Source organism: Garra rufa, chromosome 5 (assembly GCF_049309525.1).
Source record: "Garra rufa chromosome 5, GarRuf1.0, whole genome shotgun sequence".
Taxonomy (NCBI): domain Eukaryota; kingdom Metazoa; phylum Chordata; class Actinopteri; order Cypriniformes; family Cyprinidae; genus Garra; species Garra rufa.
In genome coordinates, this window is record NC_133365.1 from 21,100,854 (window position 1) to 21,123,952 (window position 23,099).

The window sequence follows — 23,099 nt, forward strand, 5'->3', positions numbered from 1 at the left end:
CCTCTTTGTTTGACATCAGGAAGTGATGCGTACACACACACACACGTATGTTTTGAAAGTTGGATTTCCCCACATCAGTCAGTCAGTGTAGCGAAGAATTAATGTGTCGTTTAATAATGGGATACATGTCAACATCTGATCCGTCTGCGGTATGTGGCCTCGATGTTTACACTATTATGTTATTACCTTTTTGTTCGTGGTGAGTTCTAAACTGTTTTAACTCTACTTGTGTGTTTACATTTCGAAATTCGAAAGATAAGTACAGTACCTGCATTCGAAAATAAAAAGTGGGAATGAATGGCATTGCCTACTTGGTTTATAGACACTCAGTTTCAGTTGTTGACAAAAATTGTAAAAGTGAAACTAGCGAGTGTCTTATAGTTTACCAAAACTGATAATGCTTCCTTCGTTACTTAACTTCTTGTCGTTCCAAACCCATTTGAATTTCTTTCTTCCATGGAGCATAAAAAAAATGAGGAAGAATGTCATTTTCAGTCTTCCATTGCAAATTTTCCCTACAGTGGAAGTAAATGAATGACTTGTGCTGTCCAGGTAAAACATACAGTCGTTCAGGTTTGGAACAACGTGAAGGTGAGTAAATCATGACAGAATTTAGTTTCTAAGTGAATTTTCTATTAAAGGAGCTATTTTAACTTAAATGATCCATAACCTAATGTAGTTATGTTTTTTTTCTTTTAGGCTAAATATAAGTTAGTCACCATTATGGTTTTCAGATAAAGATTTTTACATCGTGGCATCAATAGAATTTTTAAAAATGCCATTTTTAATTATTATTTTTATAGTGTGTCACGCGTGACGCTGATTGAAATATAATGTCAGTTTATCATTTTGCAGGTGTTTTGCTGAACACTGCAATCTAAGTTCAGCAGGTCAACCAATCGCAGTTGTGTGTCAGCCGTTTCCTCAATCATGACGGATTTGAATGACAACTCCTTGAACATAAAATTCTTGAAAGAATCTGTGTTGAAGAGGCTCTGTGAGTCTCTTGACAAGGCCAACAATAAGGGATGGCGAAAACTGGGGGAGATTGTGAAAAGTGATAAGCGATTCAAAGTGAGGTAACGTCTTTCCCTCTATTAATTTTTCCTTTTAATGTAATATATACTAATAAACTCACAGTTTTTTTCTTAACGTCTCTTTCCACTTCCAGTCTCGATGATATGGACATGTGTTCTCTGAAGGCTTTGGAGGCAGATGGAAGTCCTTCCCGCAGTCTGCTCAAACTCATTGGAGACCAAGGATGCATGGTGAGCGAACTGGCGGAGTTTCTACAAATCATGGGTCATACGGATGCCCTGCAGTGTCTGAAACCTCAAGGTACAACAGCCTCAGTGTAAACATGCAATGCTGCATCAGATTATCTAACACTGATTGTTTTGTACATGCTTTGCTGCGCTCAGATATTTAATCACAAATGTGAAAGCGAAATTCAAACATGACCTTGACACACAGAAGTAATATTTCTCTTAGGCCCATACAAAATCTGCACGTTTTTGTTTACCAAAGAAAATCTGAAATCTGTGGAATGGGTTTGAACATGCTAAAATGTGAATTAAAATATTAATTTGAAAAATTTCACAGGAAAAATGTTCTGTTATAATGATGTATGAACCAAGCGGCTTTCTGCTAGTCAAATGACGTGCATTCAAATTCTGCTGAAATTTCTGGAATAGATTCAGTGCAGATATAGTCGTAAGTGATTTATTTGCATTCATAAGCCAGTTTCGGTTGCTGTTTTCTGAATCTCACAGGAATTCAAATCCTCGTCCAGCCGCAGTCAGTGTCTGTCATTGCTGGACACAATCTTCGACTCAGTTGTTATGCTGTTGGTGCTTCACATGTGCAGTTCCAGTGGTTTAAGAAAACAGAAGAGGTGTGTAGACATATAATATTGCGAGTAAGTTATCATAATTAACTGTTAGTCATTCACAAGAATCTCAAAACTAATGCAACCCTTCAGGTACATAACAGCTCCTCCCCAGACCTGGTGTTCAGTCCAGTCCGACTCAAAGATGCAGGGTTTTACATCTGTCGGGTGAACTGTGGAAATGCGTATGAGTTCAGTCAATGGGCCCAAGTAGATGTTCTCGATGTTCCACCAAGATATGGTAAGTAATTACTGATCAGCAGAAACAAAAGTAAGAAATTTGGTTTAATTGGGATGATTGACGCAATATCTCATTGATATCAAAACTGATGCTTTTTGTTCAGGATTAGTGTCTCCGGCTTCAGATGGCAGGCCGAGAGTGCTGATCCAGCCTCAACCTCAGAGGCTGCTGGTGGGAGATCTACTCTATCTGGAGTGTGGAGCTATTGGAAGACCCCTACCACAATATCAATGGTACAGAAATGGAGTGCCGATCAAAAAAGCCACTAAGAGGAAATACACTGTAAGAGAACCTACATTTGACATTCTGCATTTCTGGATACCTTCACTATTGTTTACTCTGAACTCCTGTTTAGATTATATTTAGTTTCTAGGACAACTTGGATGCAGTAGATTAAAAAATGGCTTACACTGAAAAAGAAAGATTTCAGAAATGCTTTCAATTTTCACAAATAATTACAAATAAAAGAGAAGTAACACATTGAATTAAACATGAAATTTTGAAGTAGAAAGACTAAAATTTTATTTTTTTGTAAAATGTACTCTAATATCTATAAAAATCTACTTTTTACAATGTAGTGAGATTAATTTAATGATGTTTTGGTTAAAATTAGGTCAAGAATTTGTTGCCAGAGCACCAGGGAAGATATCGCTGCGAGATCTTCTGCAACAATGAACGAACATGGAGCAATGAAGTGGATGTTGTTGTTATAGGTATGCATTAAGTGTTTTTTTTCTTTGCTTAGATGTTTTCTGATCAAATCAGTTTTGTGAACAGTAATGACTTATAAGATGACTCCACTTTCAGAATAAAAATTTCCTGATGATTTACTCACCCCCATGTCATCCAAGATATTCATGTCTTTCTTTCTTCGGTCACACAGAGATTAGGTTTTTAATGGAAAACATTCCAGGATTTTTCTCCATATAGTGGACTTCAATGGTTCTTTTCAATGGACAATTTTGAAGTTGGAGGAGAAAATGAGATGGGAGTTTTTCGACATAGTCTAACAGAGTACCCATGCCAAAAAAATATATATGACCGATCATTTCACAAGATGAGACCCTTATTCCTTGGGTGGGATCATGTAGAGCCCGTTGAAGCTGTTCTCAAACTGCATTTTTACCTTTCAATCTGTTGAGCACCATTGAAGTCCACTATATCGAGAAAAATCCTGTAATCCTCAAAAAACGTAATTTCTTTGCGACTGAAGAAAGAAAGATATAAACATCTTGGATGACATGGAGTAAATTATCAGGAAATTTTTATTTTGGAAGTGGAGTAATCCTGTAAAGGGATAGTTCACCCAAAAATGAAAATTCTGTCATTATTTACTCCCCTCAAGTTAGTTGCTGGTCCCCATTGACTTCCATAGTTTTTTTTTTCCATACTATGGAAGTTATTGAATACCTTCTGGAAGCCTGTCTCTGCCAATTAAAAAAATAAAATAATAATAAAAAGGTATTTGCAACTTTTTATCTCACAATTCTGACATCTGAGTTTACATCTCGCAATTTCAGACTTTTATTTCTCAGAATTGCGTGATACAAGCTGACTTTTTTCTCATAATTGTGAGTTTATATCTCACAATTCTGACTTTATAACACGCAAATAAGTCAGAATTGTAAGATTCAAACTCACAATTCTAAGAGCATCAGTCTTTTTTTCCCCTTAAAACTGGGGAACTAGGAAAAACTTTATAACTTGCAGTTGTGAGTTTAAATCTGACTGTTTAGGAAAAAAGTCAGAATTGTGAGTTTTTATCCTGCAATTCTGACTTTATTTCTCACAATTGTGAGTTTATATCATGCAATTCTGAGTAAAAAACAACAAAATTGCGAGTTTATATCTTGAAATTTTGACTTTAGAACTTGCATTTGCAAGTTTATGTCACACAATTCTAAAAAGGCAGTTTAGTGAGATAAGTCACAATAACCTTTTTTCTTTTTTATTCAGTGGCAGAAACAGGCTTCCATAGATAACAGCAAATGTTTGTTTACCAACATTCTTCAAAATATCTTCTTTTGCATTTAACAGAAGAAAGAAACTTATACAGGTTTGGAACGACTTGAGGGATAGTTTTATTTTTTATTTTATTTAACCTTTATTTATCCAGGTAAACTGATAGTAAATGATGACAGAATTTTCATTTTTGGGTGAACTATCCCTTTAAGGGTTGAATACACTACATGACTCCTAAAATAGCAACAGATTTTAAAACACTATGCATCTTACACTTGCAGACTTTTTAAATGGTTACAGAGAAAAGCTGGTCATCATACACTAATTGACTATTGTTCCCACACTATCAAACATTCAAGTTGTTTAGAACAAAAACTTTTGCAGAAAGTGCTTCATTGCTAGAAGATGCTTGACAAATGAAAACAAAATGTGTTCTGAAGTCAGCTCAAAATATCAAAAATGTTTGATATCCTCCGACTGTATGAAATCATAATTGTATGGCTGTGACTTTTGTAAACTAGTGTTGACTTCATTCAGACTGATTATCGGCGCCGATATTAAGCATTTTTATGGTTATCGGTCATTTTCAAAACCGATTTGCTGATAAAATAATTTGACAGCATTTAAAGAATTTAACAGCATTGTCAGAGCCATTGTTATTCTTAATTTTGACATTCATTTTCAAATAATTTTTAGACCAATATATATATTGGTTCAAAATATATCGGTTATCGTTCTACTTTATCTGTAATAATCGGTATCGGTATCTGCATTGGCCCTGAAAAACAACCCCTTCTTTAGTGTTTACTCTAATATAACATACGTAAATGCAGGACAATTTAGTTTAGGTGCCTAGAAAAGGTTTGCAATATCAAATATTTCCTATCCAGTTCTAGTGCAGAGACGGTGACTTTTCTGTGGGACCTCTAAAAACATAATGCTGATTTATACTAGCATCTAAAGAAGTATGAGATTCATGTCTGTTAAAGTTAGAATTCTTTTTAACTGTATTTACTTATTTTGTGGTCCAACCCTGTATTCTTCCTCAAGAAAATCCTAGCCACTCTCAAATGAAAGAGCCAAGAATATCTCAACAAATTTCAGGAGCAATGGAGTGCTCTGAAGGTATTACAAAAAATGTAGTGGCACCCTTCTAACATCTACGGATCTTCTGGCATCAACCCCTTTGTGGAATCTGAATCTACTTCATGTCATACTAAATCACCATACTGTCATACCAATTAATGCATGCTTTAAAAACTAACAAACATTCTAGGTTCAAAACAAGTTAAGCTCCATCCCCAGTATATAAGATGTATCCGATTATCACAAATAATATGAATGTGTTATTGTAAAAATGTGTGATAATTGACAGCATGCATCAGCTAAGCTTGTTTTGAACCTAAACATTTTCACCTACTCTCTTGACTGCTCTACTGATTGAGGTGGTGGAAGACACTTAGATCTTATGCCTTCAGTAATGCAGCTCTGCATGATTGTTGCAAAATAAGAGCATTCCCATTCCAGTTGTAATGGATGCAGTTTGAAAACATAATGAAATGTTTTTGTTGAATGGCGTTAAGGGTTAATTGTGGCAGGATGGGGTTTGCTATCATGCCTCAAATATAGGTTTTAGGTCTTGAAAAATGGTTTCCTCTTGTGATCTGTAAGCTTTCTTTCTTCTTCAGTACTGTCATCTATATGTTCATTCAAATAAGCATCTAAATACTTAATATATTTCTCTTTTATAGATGATTTTTTGACTATTAATAGGGGTAAGTTGTGTTCCCATCTCATTTAGTTTTGAATATTTCTTTTATTTGAGTCAGTGAATGATTATGACTTTTTTTTTCTATCAGATTACAGTCTTGAGAAACCTTATGGTGAGTAGACCAAATTATTTTTTATGAAATAATTGACTTACAGTACATTTTTTTTCTTCACAGTGAATGTTTTTCTTCTTTCAGCTACAGACAAAGTGGCTCTTCTGATTGGTAACCTCACATATCGAAACCACCCACAGCTAAAAGCACCCATGGTTGATGTGTACGACCTCACCAATCTCCTGCGGCAGCTGAACTTCAAAGTGGTGTCTTTGCTGGATCTCACAGAGTCAGAGATGAGGAACGCCGTGGAGGAGTTCTTGTCGCTGCTTCATAAGGGAGTATATGGTACTGTAGTCTCTTATAAACATTGTAATTGCCTTAAAAGAATAAACAAAAAAGTATAACAAATGTTTGAGGCATCTTGCAATATGTAAAACAACACCTAGCTACAAATCTAAAAATAAAAGGGGTTTTCACAGTGATGTCATAGAAGAACTATTTTTAGTTCACCAAAGAATCTTTCAGTGAACAGTGTTTAAAATAAACTTATTTTTATTGAAATTTAAGAACTTTTTTCCTCTATAAAGACCCTTTTGTGTGATAGAAGTTTCCGTGGCGGTTCTTCATGTAACCATAGATGCCACCAAAGAACTTTTATTTTTAGGAGTGTATTTGGTTGAATACTGACTTTTTGATTAGGAAAGCATCAGTTGTTTTCTCACCATTTACTTACCCTTGTGTCATTCCAAACCTGTTTAACTTGGTGTCTTCTATGGAGCACATAAGGAGATCACCCTTCTCATTTCCATATAACAGAAGTATACATTGACCGGGGCTGCCTGTCTGCACCTGAAAAGGTCAAAAAGCATTGTTAAAGTACAAATAATACATAAAAATACATTGTGGAGCAAAGAGGACACCAACAGACAAGACAGCAGGTTACCTTTGGTATGAAACAAAGTCTCGGTTTTCAAATGTTGACATTGTAAGAAATTCCAACAATAAATATAATTTATGTAGCGACACAGTTCAAAAGGCACTTGAACCGATCATCTCTCACTCTTTACTAGGTAAATCACAAAATAAACATGAATGAACATCATACAGTACTTTATTTAGATCACGAAAAGACGTCAATATCCAACAAAGTTAATCTACTCTTCTGTCTGTTTTGTTTGTTGGACAAAATGGCAGATTCTGCTTTATGATTGGTCAGATCGCCTGTCAATCAATCTTCCTGGGAAGGTTTTACATTTTTAGAACCAAGCTTCTTTTCCAACTATGGAAGCCCATGTCTGCCACTGAATATAAAACAAAAAAAAGGTTATTGTGACTTTTATCAGACTTTTTGTAGAATTGCGTGATACAAACTCGCAACTGTTAATTATGAAGTCGAGAGTTGCGAGGTACTATGAACTCACAATTCTGACTTTTTTCTCAGAATTGCAAAGACGAACAATTGTGAGAAGTAAAGTTAAAATTACGAGATAAAAACTCACAATTCTGACTTTTTTTTCTGTCAAATGCGAGTTTATATCTCACAATTCACTCTTTTCATGCAATTCACTTTTTTCACACAATTCTTTTTTTCTTAGAATTGCGAGATATAAACTCGCAATTGTGAATTATAAAGTCCAGTTTTGAAGGGTAAAAAAACTTTTTCCCTCAAAATTATGGCTTTATAACTCGCATTTGTGTGTTATAAAGTCAGAATTGCAAGATATAAACTCACATTTCTGAGAAAAAAGTCACAATTGTGAGATATAAACTTGCAATTCTGAGAAAAAAGTCAGAAATGTGAGTTTATATCTCATAGTTCTGACTTAATTTCTCAGAATTGCACATTTATTTCTCCCAATTCTGACTTTCTAACTCACAATTGCGAGTTCATATCACACTTCCTAGAACAAAAGTCAGAATTGCAAGATGTAAACTCACAATTGCGAGAAAAAAGTCAGAATTGTGAGATATAAATTCGCAATTATCTTTTTTCATTTTATATTTTTTTCAATGGCGGAAACGGGTTTCCATATCCCAGCACTGTGTGTATGCTACGTAAAAAATTGTTCAGCTTTTCGCATTGGTCTGAGCAAAAATGGTAGATGAGCTACATGAAAATGCTTAATATTTATTTAAATACTTAATATTTATTTTCAATTATTTGTTTACACCTATACATTTTCATAACTGGACTAAAACATGCCAGCAGAGAAAAGATCTTGATATTAGTTGCAATTTTCTGTTCTTTTGCACTTTAATCTGTTTGAAATATTTGTTTACTTATACATTTTTATTGTGCAATGTTTTGTTGCATTTTAATGTTCAAGTTTTTTAAGTAGTTAAACTTGTTTTTAATAGAATAAGATTGAAGTTTATCTTTTCAGCCTGTTTTTGTAATTTAATACAATAACGTATACTGTCATAAATATTTCAGTTCTCACGTAAATGTGATACCGTCACATGCCCATTATGTACACATGCTTATATTGAGATCTTCTGGCAAGGGAAAGCTTTTTAAGCAAATAGCAACTTAATTTTTTATTAATGCCAAGGTTGAAAGTGTGATTCACCATCCACTTATAAATAACAGACTGGACAATCTTTAAAATATCTTTTTATATTATTTAATGTTCACCATAAGAAAGTCATACAGGTTTGGGATAACATGAGAGTGAGTAAATAATGACAGAATTTTTTGATTGAAATGACTCTTTATTGATTTCTCCTCCCTCTAGGTTTGTTGTATTATGCTGGACATGGTTATGAGAACTTTGGAAACAGTTTCATGGTACCTGTTGATGCCCCAAATCCATACCGCTCAGGCAACTGTCTCTGCGTTCAGAGCATTCTGAAACTAATGCAGGAGAAGGAGACTGGACTCAATGTCTTCCTTCTGGACATGTGCAGGAAACGGTATGGATTTTGTGGATTTAAAATGCAGGATAATAAATCATATTTACATTGGTAATTCATACATTCTCTCTAATATCTAATAAACTCTAATATATTGTTTTAGAAATGTACATGACGATGCCATGCCAAACGCCATGCTCAAAGTTACAGCCAATATTGTGTTTGGATATGCCACGTGAGTTATTGAGTCTTTCTTTTTCATCCAGTAATAACATGCTGAAGTACACATTGTTCTCTGTCTGACGTGTTATGTTGTGATATAATACTTTTGTGAAGTTGCCAAGATGCCGAGGCTTTTGAATTGAGTTCAAGTGGATTCACCAATGGAGTCTTTATCAAATTCCTGAAGGAGCGCCTCCTAGAGGATGAGAAGATAACTGTTCTGCTAGACAGAGTGGCTGAAGGTGAGTGGACCTTGAGCATGCTGAAGTTAAATGAAGCATTACAGCTTTTATTAGTTAAATGCAGGCCCATTAAGCTCAAACAAATGATTAACTGATTTGAAAAGTGTGCTACTACTTTCAGTACTTACTTATTTTGCACTTTGACTACTACTTCTACCACCACTGATGATAATAATTTCAATAAATATTAAAAAAAAATATATATATATATATATGTGTACTGTATGACCATTTGCATGTTTCTGTTACATTTCATCTACCTGTTCTTGGTTCTGTGTCTTTGACAATTAAACCACTGTTCTGATTGTTTGTAGATATGGGTCAGTTTGACCCCACAAAGGGTAAGCAGGCTCTAGAGATCCGCAGCAGTCTGTCAGAGAGACGTTCCCTTACCGATCCCATCCGCCCCGGGGACTACTCAGATGCAGCCGAGGCACACAACCTGCTCTGGTCTAAAGCACATGGTATTATCAACTACTTCGAAACACTGTGCTCTTATAAATAACCATATTAAGGAGGTTCACATTTTTGTCAAAATGAAATGTATACAGTGATAATCTTAGTTTAATTAAAAAAAGGCATATGAGTTCTGTTAAAGGAAAACACCGGTTTTTAAGACTTCTATGGCTTAATATAATGTAAATGATGTCTCTTACTGAAATACACTCCTAAATACACAATGCCGTAGAAGAACCAATTTTGGTTCCACAAAGAACCATTCAGTCAAAGGTTCTTTAAAGAACCATCTCTTTCTTACCTTTTTATAATCTGAAGAACCTTCTTTCGCCACAAAGAACAGAAACAGAAAGGTTCTTCAGATGTTATAGGTTCTTTGTGAAACCATTTAGACAAAAATGTTCTTCTATGGCATCATGAGTGTATGTAGTAGAAAACCCATAAAAGATTTACGTCATTTAAAAAATCCCCATTGTTTTATACATATTTTGGACAATGGGGGGTGCCCTTATTACAATGATGTCCGATGGTTGCACTCGGTGAGCTACTGGTGCTACACGTTTCTATTTTTACTGCAGCACAACTCAGAAAATAAAATATTGATATAATCCCACATCGTGCGGATTTGGTTGTTATTTTCAGTCAAAGGGCAACAAGAGAACCAAGTCTTCACTGCTTTCCTAGCAATACAAAGAGGAGAAAAGAATGGGAAGATGCCTGTGGATGAATAAAACTTCCTAAAGACCTGCGTCTTTGTTCTCTCCACTTTAGCCCTGATGCCTTTGAGGCTTTTAGTAGACTACAGCTACTAAAAAGAGCTTACAAATGGCAGAGACAAGAAACGCTAGATGCCATCTTGGCAGGATGTAAACATGCCAACGCTTGTCATGACGCCGCAGCCACTGAAGGAGTTTCTCAGTGTGGATTTTTACTCGATATCCAGGGGTGTTTAGACTCCTTGTGGGGAAAAATCAATGGTACGGCATTTGGTTTAAACCTACACTTATATCCATCATCACCAGTAAGCTCTTTCAGTAGCTGTGGTCTACTAAAATCCTCAAAGGGACCAGGGCTAAAGTGGAGAGAACAAAGACGTGGGTCTTCAGGAAGTTTTACTTGTCCACAAGCATCTTTCCATTCTTTTCTCCTCTTCTTATCACTAAGAAAGCAGTGAAGTCTGGCATCAGTTCTCCTGTTTCCCTTTAACTGAAAATTACAACCAAAAGCCACACAATGTGGCATTACATCAGTATTTAATTTTTTGTTGTTTAGGAAAAATAGCAACATGTAATGCCAGCAGCTCACAAAGTGCAACCACTTCCCATCATTGAAATAATGGTGCACCCCATAGTCCGAAATATGTATAAAACGATGTGGATTTTTAAAATAACATAAGTCTTTTATGGGTTTTCTACTACATATTTCAGTAAGAGATATCATTTACATTATATTTAGCTATGTCTTATTACTCGGGGTTCCTATCATTTGATGACTCGTATCATCTCATCTGACGATATTAACAGATGATAGTTTTCAATGACTGAAATACTGTAGTACTGAAAATCAATCTTTCTCAATCTTTTTGACAACTTTTTGCATTTGTGTTTGAACCCAGAACTGCCGGAGAGTAAAATTCTGGACTTTGATTGTGAAGTTCAGATAAAAATGGACTTTGCTGCTGAGTTTTCCAACGTGTTGGTCATCTACACCAGCATTGTGAAAAAGCCAGAGGAGATGCTGTCGTGTCAGGCACACATAACTAACCTCCCTTTGGTTAGTGCTCTTTGTTTTTATTTTGGAGAAAGAACTGCAAATATTCATATTCATTACCATTGAAAAATTCCATTTATTCTGCAAGGACACGTTAAATTGATCAACATTTATAAAAAAGAAATATGTTACACACAATTTATATTTAAAAATGCTATCCCATTGAACTCACTATTCATTACAGAATGTATCATATTTTCTACAAAAATATAAAGCAGCACAACTGTTTTCAACATTGATAATAATAAGAAATGTTTTTTGAGCAGCAAATCAGCATATTAGAATGATTTCTGAAGGAACATGTGACACTAGAGAGTGACATTTCAGCTCTGAGCAGAAGAGTAGTTATTGTAAATTGCAATAACATTTCTTAGTTGTACTGTTTTTACTGTATATTGTGAACAAATAAAAGCAGCCATGGTGACTATAAGAGACTTCTTTCAAACATCAAACAGTAGTGTACACCACCAGCCAAAAGTTTTTGAACAGTAAGATTTTTTTTTTAGATAAGCTCTCTTCTGCCCACCAAGCCTATATTTATTTGATCCAAAATCCAGCAAAAACAGTAAAATTTTGAAATATTATTACTATTTAAACTGTTTTCTATTTTAATATATTTTAAAATGTCATTTATTCCTGTGATCAAAGCTGAATTTTCAGCATCATTACTCCAGTCTTCAGTGTCACATGGTTTTTCATAAATCATTCTAATATGCTGATTGTTCAAGAAACATTGTTCAAGAAACATTTTTTTTATTATTATTATTATCAACATTTAAAACAGTTAAGTACATTTTTTCAGGATTCTTTGATGAGTAGAAAGATGCAAAGATCAGCATTTATCTGAAATAAAAAGCTTTTGTAACATTATACATTATATCATTGTCTTTTGGGAATTATAGAAATTATTATTTTTATTTAGAAAGGATGCTTTAAATTAACCAAAAGTAATGCTAAAGATTTCTATTTCAGATAAATGTTGTTCCTCTGAACTTTATATTGATCAAAGAAACCTGAATAAATTCGTCTTAGGTGTTTTCAACATAATAATATTAAATGTTTTTTGAGCAGCAAATCAGAATTTTATAATGATTTCTGAAGGATCATGTGGATCACTGGAGTAATGATGGTAAAAAATCAGCTTTAAAATCACAGGAATAAATTACATTTTAAAACATATTCAAACAGAAAACAGTTATTTTAAAAATAATTTGGATTAAATAAATGCGGGCTTGGTGAGCAGAAAAGACTTCTTTAAAAAACATTAAAAATCTTACTGTTCAAAAACTTTTGGCTGGTAGTGTATATCTGATAAAATACTAATCTGTCTAATTGTTTAGTCATACAGTATAAACTAATCATTTTTTTTTTAATTGGACCAATATTCCATAATGCCTTGAAACATGAAATATATTTCTTACCATATATTTGCAATAAATCATGTTTTTCATTTACCTGACTTTGAAGGACCTGGATGTGGACCCTAAGCTAATGAATAAGGAAACTCTGGAGGAAACAGGAAGCTTCTTACTTTCAGGCAGTCTTCCTCAGCACTGCCTCTACACCAGACTTAGCTCACTGCAGAAACTCAAGGTACAGCTCAAGATTTATTCAACACATTAGAATCTTAAAAGACTAATCTAGATCTGATTTACAATACATATTTAATTCAAAACTGGCAACACTGGCACATATTTTTCCTTCTCATGCGTTTCTTCCTGATTTACAGGAGGAACTAGCTTTCACTGTCTGCCTACAAGTACAGTTCAACTCCCTAGATGACCTGGTCCAGTGGAACATGGATGTTAACATCGGCAAGCCCCTCACCGCCAAACTAGACCTCAACCGACCCACCAGGAAGAACAGCTGTCAGCTGACGTGTCACATACCGCACAGCCCCTCGACCAGCCCCAGTCACAGCCCCGCATGTGACCGCCGCTTCCACAGCCAGGGCCCCTGCTTACCCCAGCAGTACGGCAGCCCCTACCTCAACGTCTGTGAGCCTCTTCACGGAGCTGTAGGGGGTTGTGGGGACTTTAGATTGTGCGGTGACCATGCATATCAATATGAGAACATGCCATGCTCACCCTTCCTGAACCCACCAAGCATTCCCATTGAAACCACAGATGACATTGACGACATGCAGAATGAGTTCATGAATAGTTTGCAACTATATAACCATCCCTGAGTGAGTACATAGTGTTAAACAGTTAAAGAGATACTGCACCCAAAAATGAAAATTCTCATTTACATTGAAAATATTTTTCGAAATGTTTTAATCCCTAAAAAACTTAAACAATTTCAATTATCCAGCTGTTTTGATTTTCTGAGCAGTATGACTTCTCAAGCTGACAAGCTCAGGCTCCGCCCACGACCACTGACAGACTGTCTTAGTATATTTCTGCCCTCAGCCAGTTGTACGCTGTCCACCATTTTCCCCTCTTGAGCAGCTGTAGCGACAATAATGCAGATGCTTTGTAGTTGTAAGCTGTCTCCTGACATCAGAGCCACTGAGGATGCAGTGGATTAGTTTGGTTTTTGATGGTAACACATCACTGAATACACAAGAAACAGAAAAGAGAGGCGGGGTGAGCAGTAGCTCATTATCATTTAAAGAGACATGCACCGAAACAGATCGCTGTGAACAGAGCTGCTTCTGACAAGGTAAAAAGGGTGTTGTTACGACCATTTAGGGAATTTTAACCAAATTATGTTGCAGACCCTAAAGAATCATACCAATTTGTGGAAATTGGGCATCTGATGTATAGTAGTATTTTTTCTCTCACACACATGTATTGTTGCACCTGCAGAGAACATTGATTCATCAACTTGGGGCACATGGATTTGGTTTTTTAAGCGTCCACTTGGTCAAAAAGTCTAAAAAGTTGTCAAAAAAGTCATATACATCTGGGATGGCATTAGAATGAATAAATGATGTGAAAATGATAATTCTAGGTGGAGTATCACTTTAGGACTGTACAATTAGTGTACATATAGTCAAATGTTTTTGGACAATAACAATGTTATAATGTTAAAGTCTCTTCTGCTTACCAAGCCTGCATTTATTTGATCCTACAGCAAAAATAGTAAACTTTTGAAATGTATTTACTATTTAAAATAACTGATTTATTTGAATATATTTTAAAATATAATTTATTCCTGTGATTTCGAAGCTGAATTGTTAGCATCATTACTCCAGTCACATGATCCTTCAGAAATCATTTTAATATTCTGATTTGCTGCTCAAAAAACATTTATTAATATAATTATGTTAAAAACAGCTGAGTAGGTTTTTTCAGGTTTCTTTGATGAATAGAACGTTCAGACGAACAGCATTTATCTGAAACAGAAAACTTTTGTAACATTACAAATGTCTTTATCATCACTTTTGATCAATTTAAAGCATCCTTGTTAAATAAAAGTATTAAGTTCTATCATTTCTATAATATATATATATATATAATGCGCCACCTGGCTTGAGAAACCCGTTCTCAAAGACTTACTTTTAGTCATTATTTGGGTAGCACACATATTCTGAATGCCTTCGGCAGAATTCAAATTAGCCATTTTAATATAGATTAATTCCAAGATTACAGTGAGATTAATCTAGATTAAAAAATTAATCTATGCCCACCACTAATATATATATATATATATATATATATATATATATGGTTGGGAATCGAAAATCGATTCCGATTCTGGAATCGGATACTTCAGATAAAGAATCGGATACTTGTTATAAAATTAAAAATTCGATTCCTATTATCGATTCCTGGGGGCAATTTTTCATCTAGTGATCTGCCAGGACCTTATGTGGTAATGTAAACATCAGATGGATCGCGCAAAGTGCTCAAAAGTGTGGCTACGCTTTGTAAAAACCGAAGACAAAGCTACCGCTGCACGCAAACTTCATCTGCAAGGGACGGATGTTTTTTTAGTCCCGCGCCCGCCCGCTCCAAAAGGAATATATGTTATTTCGTCCCGCAAAAGCCCACATAAAAGTAACTTATACCCCCGCGGGAAGACAGGTATCTACTTCATCTCTTGGCTGCATGAAACAAACACTCCCATTAATGTAAAGGCAAAGATGACCAGAGTAATAGTAACGAACTCGCGCGTGCCTAATGTATTCATTCTTGTATATCAGAGTCGTACATTAGGCACGCATAAGTCCGCTGTTGATTCACAAACTATTCATGATTTCGGGGCTCTGATCTATAGTATTTTTGCGTGAAATTTCAAAATATTTGCATAGTTTTCAAAATGAATGTCCTGTGAGTTTTTTATAATGAATGCTTACCCATAGAGGTGGATCTTGTAAGGGTCAGTGGTGTTTATGCACACATGAGCACCAGCATAAACAGATTTAGAATGTATTTGCTGTATTTTTCATTTATATGTTTATTTTATAATAAATACAAACAGTAGATATTCAGTCACTTAAGAAAGACTCTGAAGTTGTAAAGGATGTCTAAATTAAATAATTTAGATGTTAAATACATGTTAAAAAGTTTTTCAATTCAAAAGTATAGCTTTGATTTAAAGTTTGTTTGAATATTTTTTTATAACATGCAGGAGAAAAATAAAAAGGCAAAACAAATGTTTTGGTTAATAAAAAGGTTAAAAAAATAAACACCTTTAGAGGAAATGTCAGGCATAGGGTGGCCTTGCAAAATTTACCCGAGAAGGAGTGGGCCCCTGGTATAAAAAGGTTGAGAACCCCTGTAATAAAATAATATGTTGCAAGCAAGCACTGAAAATAAACATGTGTGATATATTAATGTTTGACTTTTATCGTTTTTTTTTTTTACTAAACTGGAATCGAAACTGGGAATCGAAAAGAATCGGAATCGATAAAATTCAAACGATACCCAACCCTATATATATATATATATATATATATATATATATGAGGCTGACAATGTATCTTTGATCAAAGGAAAAAATTACATTTTAAAATATATTTAAACAGAAAGCAGTTATTTTAAATAGGGAAAATATTTCACAATATTACTGCTTTTGCTGTATTTTGGATCAAATAAATATAGGCTTGGTGAGCAGAAGAGAATTCCCTAAAAAGCATTAATTCCTACTTTTCAAAAACTACTTTAAATTAGTTAAAGGTCAAGGGTGTAATTTTTTCCATTTTAAAATGTTAAAATACTGTCTGTAGATTAATGTCCAGTCTATAATCAGCTATAAGTAATTCTTTCATGAATTGATTGCATAGTATCATCTCAAGTGATTATGCCTAATTTCTAAGAATGTTTAGTCTTTACCCTTCATGTGACTAACTTATTGTGGCACCTTCAACATATTTTAGCATAAAGAAAATACTGTTACACTGTGACTGTATTTAGTCTGTATTTAGTTTAGTTTAAATTATCCTTCGTGTTAAGAATCCTGTAACCTCATTTTATCTCAAAACATCTTTTTCATAAGGATTTAAACAGATATTTAGAAAAATAACCTTTATTTTTAAATAAAAAGTGCATGCATCAAATGTCATGATTATCTTTTAGCATGTAGATATTGGTCATAACTCTGACTTTGTAATTTAGGATTACCGAATGAGAAGGTCAAGCAAAATTTGATTGGAAAAATAAAAAATAAAAACAAATAATTGATTATAATTGACAAACTCGGAATAAATTCACAGTTAATTTCTGAAAAGTGTGATCAGTATTAGGAAATGGAAACTATTAATAGTTTCACTGCATAAGCAAATGCGTATCATCAAGATTAGACAACTAGATAGCTTTAACTTCCTGTACACATTACATGACAGTGCACTTCTCCTCAGCCTTGGATTTCATCTCTACAAATGTGGCCTGAGCCTTTTCTTTGAGCTGGTCCATATCCATGTTCTGAAGGTTCTGCATTTGACCCATGATGGACTCTTTTTCCTCCTCCTGTGGCGCCTCTCCATCCACCATCTTGATCAGTTCTTCTGGCACGTCAATGTCGTCTCCGGCCTGCTGAATCATAATCTCATCCTGTTCGCTCTGGAAAAAACAAACAGCATGTCAATCAAGGCTAACAGTTGAATCTAATAGCACTTATATGCTCATATATGTGCTGCAGACATGCCTCAAGCATGACTTTTATAAATAAAACTGAGCAAGAGGTGATATTACGCATTTATATTTCAAAAAATGGTCACATTGTTTCTCAAGATACAGATTTAATACGTAGTTATTTTTAAATGGAAGTTTTCTTGACAATGCTGTTTTCTTCTAAAAATGATTAAATGTTATTTAGAACCATGAAAAAAGCTTATTTTTATTTTGTACTGATACTGACCATACCTGAGACACTTATTTATATTTACATACTATTTAGCAAGCCAGTTTTCTTTGAAATAAAGGAAGTAAATATATTGATTATAACAATATCTGAACATTTTTTTATGATTTGAGTTAATTTGAAGAATTATTAATTATATGTATTTAATATATGTATTTTGAATAGTTTCTGTAAAAGATATAAAGAATTTCATATAGTAAGAGAAATGCAATTTTATGAAGGCCTTGCAGTGTAGAATAAAACAAGGAAAGGATACCATTTGTGCAAGACTATTTATTTATTTGTTTGTATGTTTTTACAGTTGCTTCTGTAATAATAATAATAATGCCGTTCATGCCAGACTATTAATTTATTGTTTATTACATACAGTTGCCTCTGAAATAATAATAATAATAATAATAATTACTATTATTATTATTATTATTATTATACCATTTGTGCCAGACTATTTATTAGTACAGCTTCCTCTGTTATTTTTATTATTATTCTATTATTTACCATTACCATTATACCTAATGTTTATTAATAAGTACAGTGGGATCTGTTGTTGATATCATTTATTTATTTGATCTGTATTAATATGTACAGTTGACTCTGTAGTAATAATAATAATTATGATTATTATACCATTTATGTCAGACACTTTATTTTTTGTTTATTAATACATACAGTTGCCTCTGTAATGTTATTATTATTATTATTATTATTATTATACCATTATTATTATTGTGCCATTATTTACCATTACATTTATTTATCTATCTATTTAATGTTTATTAATGAGTACTGTTGCCTCTGTAATAATAATCAAAAAATATGAATAATATTTATTATTATTATACCATTTGTGCCAGTATTTATATATGTATTTATTAGTACATTTACCTGTTATTATTTTTATGCCATTGTTTACCATTACTTTCATTTATTTATTTATTTATTTATTTATTTTTATTAATAAGTACAGTTGCCTCTGTATTAAAGAATAATAATTATTATTATTTTTATTATACCAATTGTGCCAGACTATTTATTTATGTATTTATTAGTTCATTTGCCTCTGTTATTATTATTATGCCATTGTTTACCATTACAATTATTTACTTATGTATTTATTGTTTGTTAATAAGTACAGTTGCCTCTGTATTAAATAATAATAATAATAATATTAATATGTTAATAATTAATAATTATTAATAATTAATAATAATATGTTATTGTTATACCTTTTGTGCCAGACTATTTATGTTTATTTAATAGTACAGTTTATTTATTTATTTATTAGTACAACCTTTGTTATTATTATATTATTATGCCATTATTTACATTACATTTATTTACTTATTTATTGTTTATTAATTGTTGCCTCTGTAATAATAATAATTATTTTTAGTGTTATTTATTAATATATACAGTTGCCTCTGTAATTTTAATAATAATCATAATAATCATATTAATAATAATAATAATTATTATTATTATTGTTATACCATTTCTGCCAGGCTATTTATTTAGTATTAAGTATTATTATTATGCCATTATTTTGATTATATTTATTTATTTATTTATTTAATGTGTGTTGGTTAGTACAGTTGCCTCTGTATTAATAATAATAATAATAATAATAATAATTATTATTATTATTATTATTATTATTATTATTATTAATTACAGTTGCCTGTTATTGTTATTATCATTATGCCATTATTTACTACAATTTTTATTTAATGTTTATTAATAAGTACAGTTGCCTCTGTAATAATAATAATAATTATTATCATTATGTTTATGTTTATGAATACATACAGGCTGCCTCTAATAATAATAATAATAATAATAATAATAATTATTATTATTATTATACCATTTGTGCCAGACTTTTTATTTATTAGTGCAGTTGCCTCTGTTATTGTTTTTATTATTATTATGCAATTATTTACAATTGCATTTATTTATTTTTATTAATAAGTACAGTTGCCTCTGTAATAATAATAATAATTATTATTATTTATTAGTATTATTATTATGTTTATGAATATATACAGTTGCCTCTCCTCTAATAATAATAATAATAATAATAATTATTATTATTATTATTATTATTATTATTATACCATTTGTGCCAGACTATTTATTTATTAGTGCACTGCCTCTGTTATTGTTTTTATTACTATTATGCCATTATTTACAATTACAATTATTTATTTATTGTTTATTAATAAGTAAACTTGACTCTGTAATAATAATAATTATTATTATAAATTAACTCATTTATTTCAGAAAGAAATTGGGATGTAACACTCCAAATTCCAAATATGTTTAAGTTTATATATACAATAGTTTATATATATATAATAACCCTAAGGGTGACCCTTAATCAATGTTATTTTAATTGCTTCACCGTGATTATAGATTTTATATCAGTGGTTCACAACCAGGGACCGGGGTCACTAGGGGACCTTAGCAAACTTCAGAGGGGGCCACAGAATTACTCACATTTAATTTAAACTTTGATATAGGTTTTAAAGAAGCTACAAAAAAAATCAAGATATTTCTTAGTTTTCTCTATGGAGTTAAACTTCTCTCTTCGTGCTCTAAGCTTCCTTATTGATAAATCTCATCACTCTGTTGAATATGAAACAGCTACTGAATCCCACTGTCCAGCAGTGCTTTTAACTTTAGGGATTAATCACGGCGGGCGGTTAAGCCCTGAACATCCAGAGTCACTATTTTAGTTTACTATTTTATGCCTTAATCTCCTGCCGCAATCTGCACTGTAACCTTCACACACACTTGATAGTTTAACCATCTCTGCAAACCGATGCTATTCGTGTAATGCTTAAGCACAGTCAGTCAGGGACAGGAATAACTCAATTCATCATTCATTTATCTGCTCCTGGGACTCTCACCTTTGGAATTCGATATTTGTCTCTTAAACATGTCCTCAAACAAGCCCTTTCTGCCTTTTTTGTGGCAAATTCGGCATCTCTCTCCATCCTTTATTCCCAAAGAAGCAGGCATTGCACAGGACATGAGAAAAACACAAAGAATGGGAATAAAAAAAAACAGGAATGAAAAACCCAGCAGTAGTCATGACTTGTAACAACGGTATATAACTACATATATTTACAATAGGGGAAATATAGTGGATGCAATTTCTTTTACTATTGTGAGTATATACTTCACACTAAATAATTATTAAAAATGTGTTTGGAAGGATATTGGCTGATATATTTCAGGTTGTTTCATGTGTGTAATAAAAACCTACTGGATATATATAATGTCCTAGATTGACTCATGTTTTTAAAATAGATTTAGACTTACTTTTCCTCCACCATCTGCTTCTGATATTCTTCATATTCTTCTCTGGACATTCCATCATGAGACATTTTGCTAGTTGTTCTTGTTTCTTCACTTGGATGAACTCAATACATGTGAATTGCTGATCTGTCCAAAAGAAAGATACACTACTCCTTTCTCTCTTTTTTTGGGAATCAAGCTTAGTTCTAGCTTCACGATTGGTCTGTCAGAGTAAATCCAATGAGAGGCTTTTCTGTGCGACAGCCCTGCAGTTGCATCACCAAGAACATCCTGACAATGACCCTGCATTGCCAAAAAAAGAGTAACCATTTTCTGCCAAATTCCATCAGCTCGTCTGAGCCCTTTCTTTCCATTGCCAAAATAAAAGACTAATTAATCTTTTGTCCGTTATTTGCAACTTTGTCAAGCTTTGTAGTGTAGGATAAAAGCGTCTCTCGCAGAAAATTTTATTATTTGTGCCATATGCCATTAAGAAGTTTGGGTTCAATATGTACACTCAAAAAAGTCAACTAGCCACTTGTTTGATTTGCAAAATACAAATATGTCTGATTAATACGATTATAACGAGTTTACTTCTGTTAAATGATTGATTCTTGTTAGTTGTAACTAAATTAAGAAAAAATCAAATGAATTAGATCAGCACTTGTTGCTGCCCGAGTCGCTTCATATCAACAACTCTCTCTGTTGAGTCACTGCGCATGCTCAGCACTGCGACGGAATCACGTGGGTACGGACGGCCAGTGTTGCCAGACGTACGATAATTATCGTATTTGTACCATAATTTTGACCTCTGTACGATGTACGATCAATAATACCACACTGTACGATAATTTCAGAATTTTGTGACACCATGGTCGTTGTAATTATAGAGCTTCTATTCTCAAAGATCTAGCTGTGTGGATCCTACGTCTACCTTTATGATTGTGAGGAGACGTGAACATGGCGTTACGCATGTCTTTCATCCAATCTTACGTCTTCTCAACCAATCATCGTGGAGAATGGCGCTCTCTCACGAGCACAAGTTAACGTTCCTGTCGCACTTAGGTCAGTTGTTTCAAAACTGAGGTTGTTAATTTAACAATAAAGTATACAAAATGAGTGCTGAAAAGGATAAATAGCTGTAACATCTAGATTAATAGCTGTACTGTATTTTGAACGTTTGACGCGGGTAAGATAATTAGTTTAGCATTGCAATAAGGTATAGAAAATGAGTGCTGAAAAAGAGAAATAGCTGTAACATCTAGATAAATATCTTTATTTTGAACGTTTGACTCGAATACGATAATTTTATCCCAAATACGATAATTTTGAGCTTCTGGTACGATACTTAGACATTTCCAATCTGGCAACACTGCGGACGGCTGAAGAAGAGGAGTTGTGTGAGCGCCAGCGGCTTGAACTGCTGCGTTTAAACGTTCTTCATCCTTGATATTGAGGGTAAGTACTTTATTGATATAAAGTACCAGTTTGCAGTTAGTAACATGGGATAATAAGTAATTACACACTGTAGCGATGTTTCAAAGTAGGCTTATGTAAATTCTGTTGTTTTTGTCGATACAAGTTTAACCTTAACGTTAATATATCCGTTACAATTTGTGCATTTCTGTCACAATTCAATGCTAACCACGCCTAACTATTAACTACATAACCTACGTTAAACCTGTAGTCTACCCCAACATTGGGAGAGGAAAACTGGAGGAAAGTATGCAGTCGAACACACTATGCGCTCGTTTTTTTCTGTTTGTACGTTAATGTAGTTAGCCTAATGCTATTTATACGCTTTACTTTTACGTAAATTGTCCTATGTTGAATCAGTGTGCACTTCTCATCGCTCTTTTCAGTCTAGCTAACGTTTATAGAGCTTTTTTGTTTTGTTTTTCTTGAGTTCCGAAATGTTACATATTGTTAACTTACCCAGTTTATTGAATACAGTTGGCAAAAATTGTCAAGTAAAATCTATAATGCAGTCGACCATATATATTAAATGTCCTAACAAATTGCAGTTAAAG

General features: G+C 33.3%; 2 protein-coding genes across 4 annotated transcripts; one reads left to right on the forward strand and one right to left on the reverse strand.

Moving 5' to 3' along the window:
* malt1 (MALT paracaspase 1) lies at positions 1 to 14,409 on the forward strand. Of its 3 annotated transcripts, none has more exons than XM_073841259.1 (18): positions 1 to 149; positions 856 to 1,079; positions 1,172 to 1,338; positions 1,773 to 1,894; positions 1,982 to 2,129; positions 2,233 to 2,411; positions 2,743 to 2,842; positions 5,142 to 5,216; positions 5,843 to 5,866; positions 5,951 to 5,974; positions 6,059 to 6,262; positions 8,653 to 8,830; positions 8,934 to 9,005; positions 9,107 to 9,234; positions 9,549 to 9,698; positions 11,306 to 11,463; positions 12,928 to 13,053; positions 13,190 to 14,409. In XM_073841259.1, exons 2-18 carry the CDS (start codon positions 931 to 933, stop codon positions 13,646 to 13,648), a joined length of 2,463 nt encoding a protein of 820 aa, XP_073697360.1. In that variant the 5' UTR covers positions 1 to 149; positions 856 to 930; the 3' UTR covers positions 13,649 to 14,409. The 3 variants fall into 3 exon arrangements, with proteins under 3 accessions (XP_073697360.1, XP_073697362.1, XP_073697361.1); XM_073841260.1 differs by lacking the exon at positions 1 to 149 and adding an exon at positions 160 to 591; XM_073841261.1 differs by lacking the exon at positions 5,142 to 5,216.
* A 2,510-nt stretch (positions 14,410 to 16,919) lies between these two features.
* Positions 16,920 to 21,251, reverse strand: cplx4b (complexin 4b). Its single transcript, XM_073841229.1, has 3 exons — positions 21,094 to 21,251; positions 20,679 to 20,766; positions 16,920 to 17,468 (listed from the first exon to the last, which is right to left on the reverse strand). The coding sequence occupies exons 1-3, from the start codon at positions 21,156 to 21,158 to the stop codon at positions 17,241 to 17,243; spliced, it is 381 nt and encodes a 126-aa protein (XP_073697330.1). The 5' UTR covers positions 21,159 to 21,251; the 3' UTR covers positions 16,920 to 17,240.
* Between the last annotated feature and the right edge of the window lie 1,848 nt (positions 21,252 to 23,099).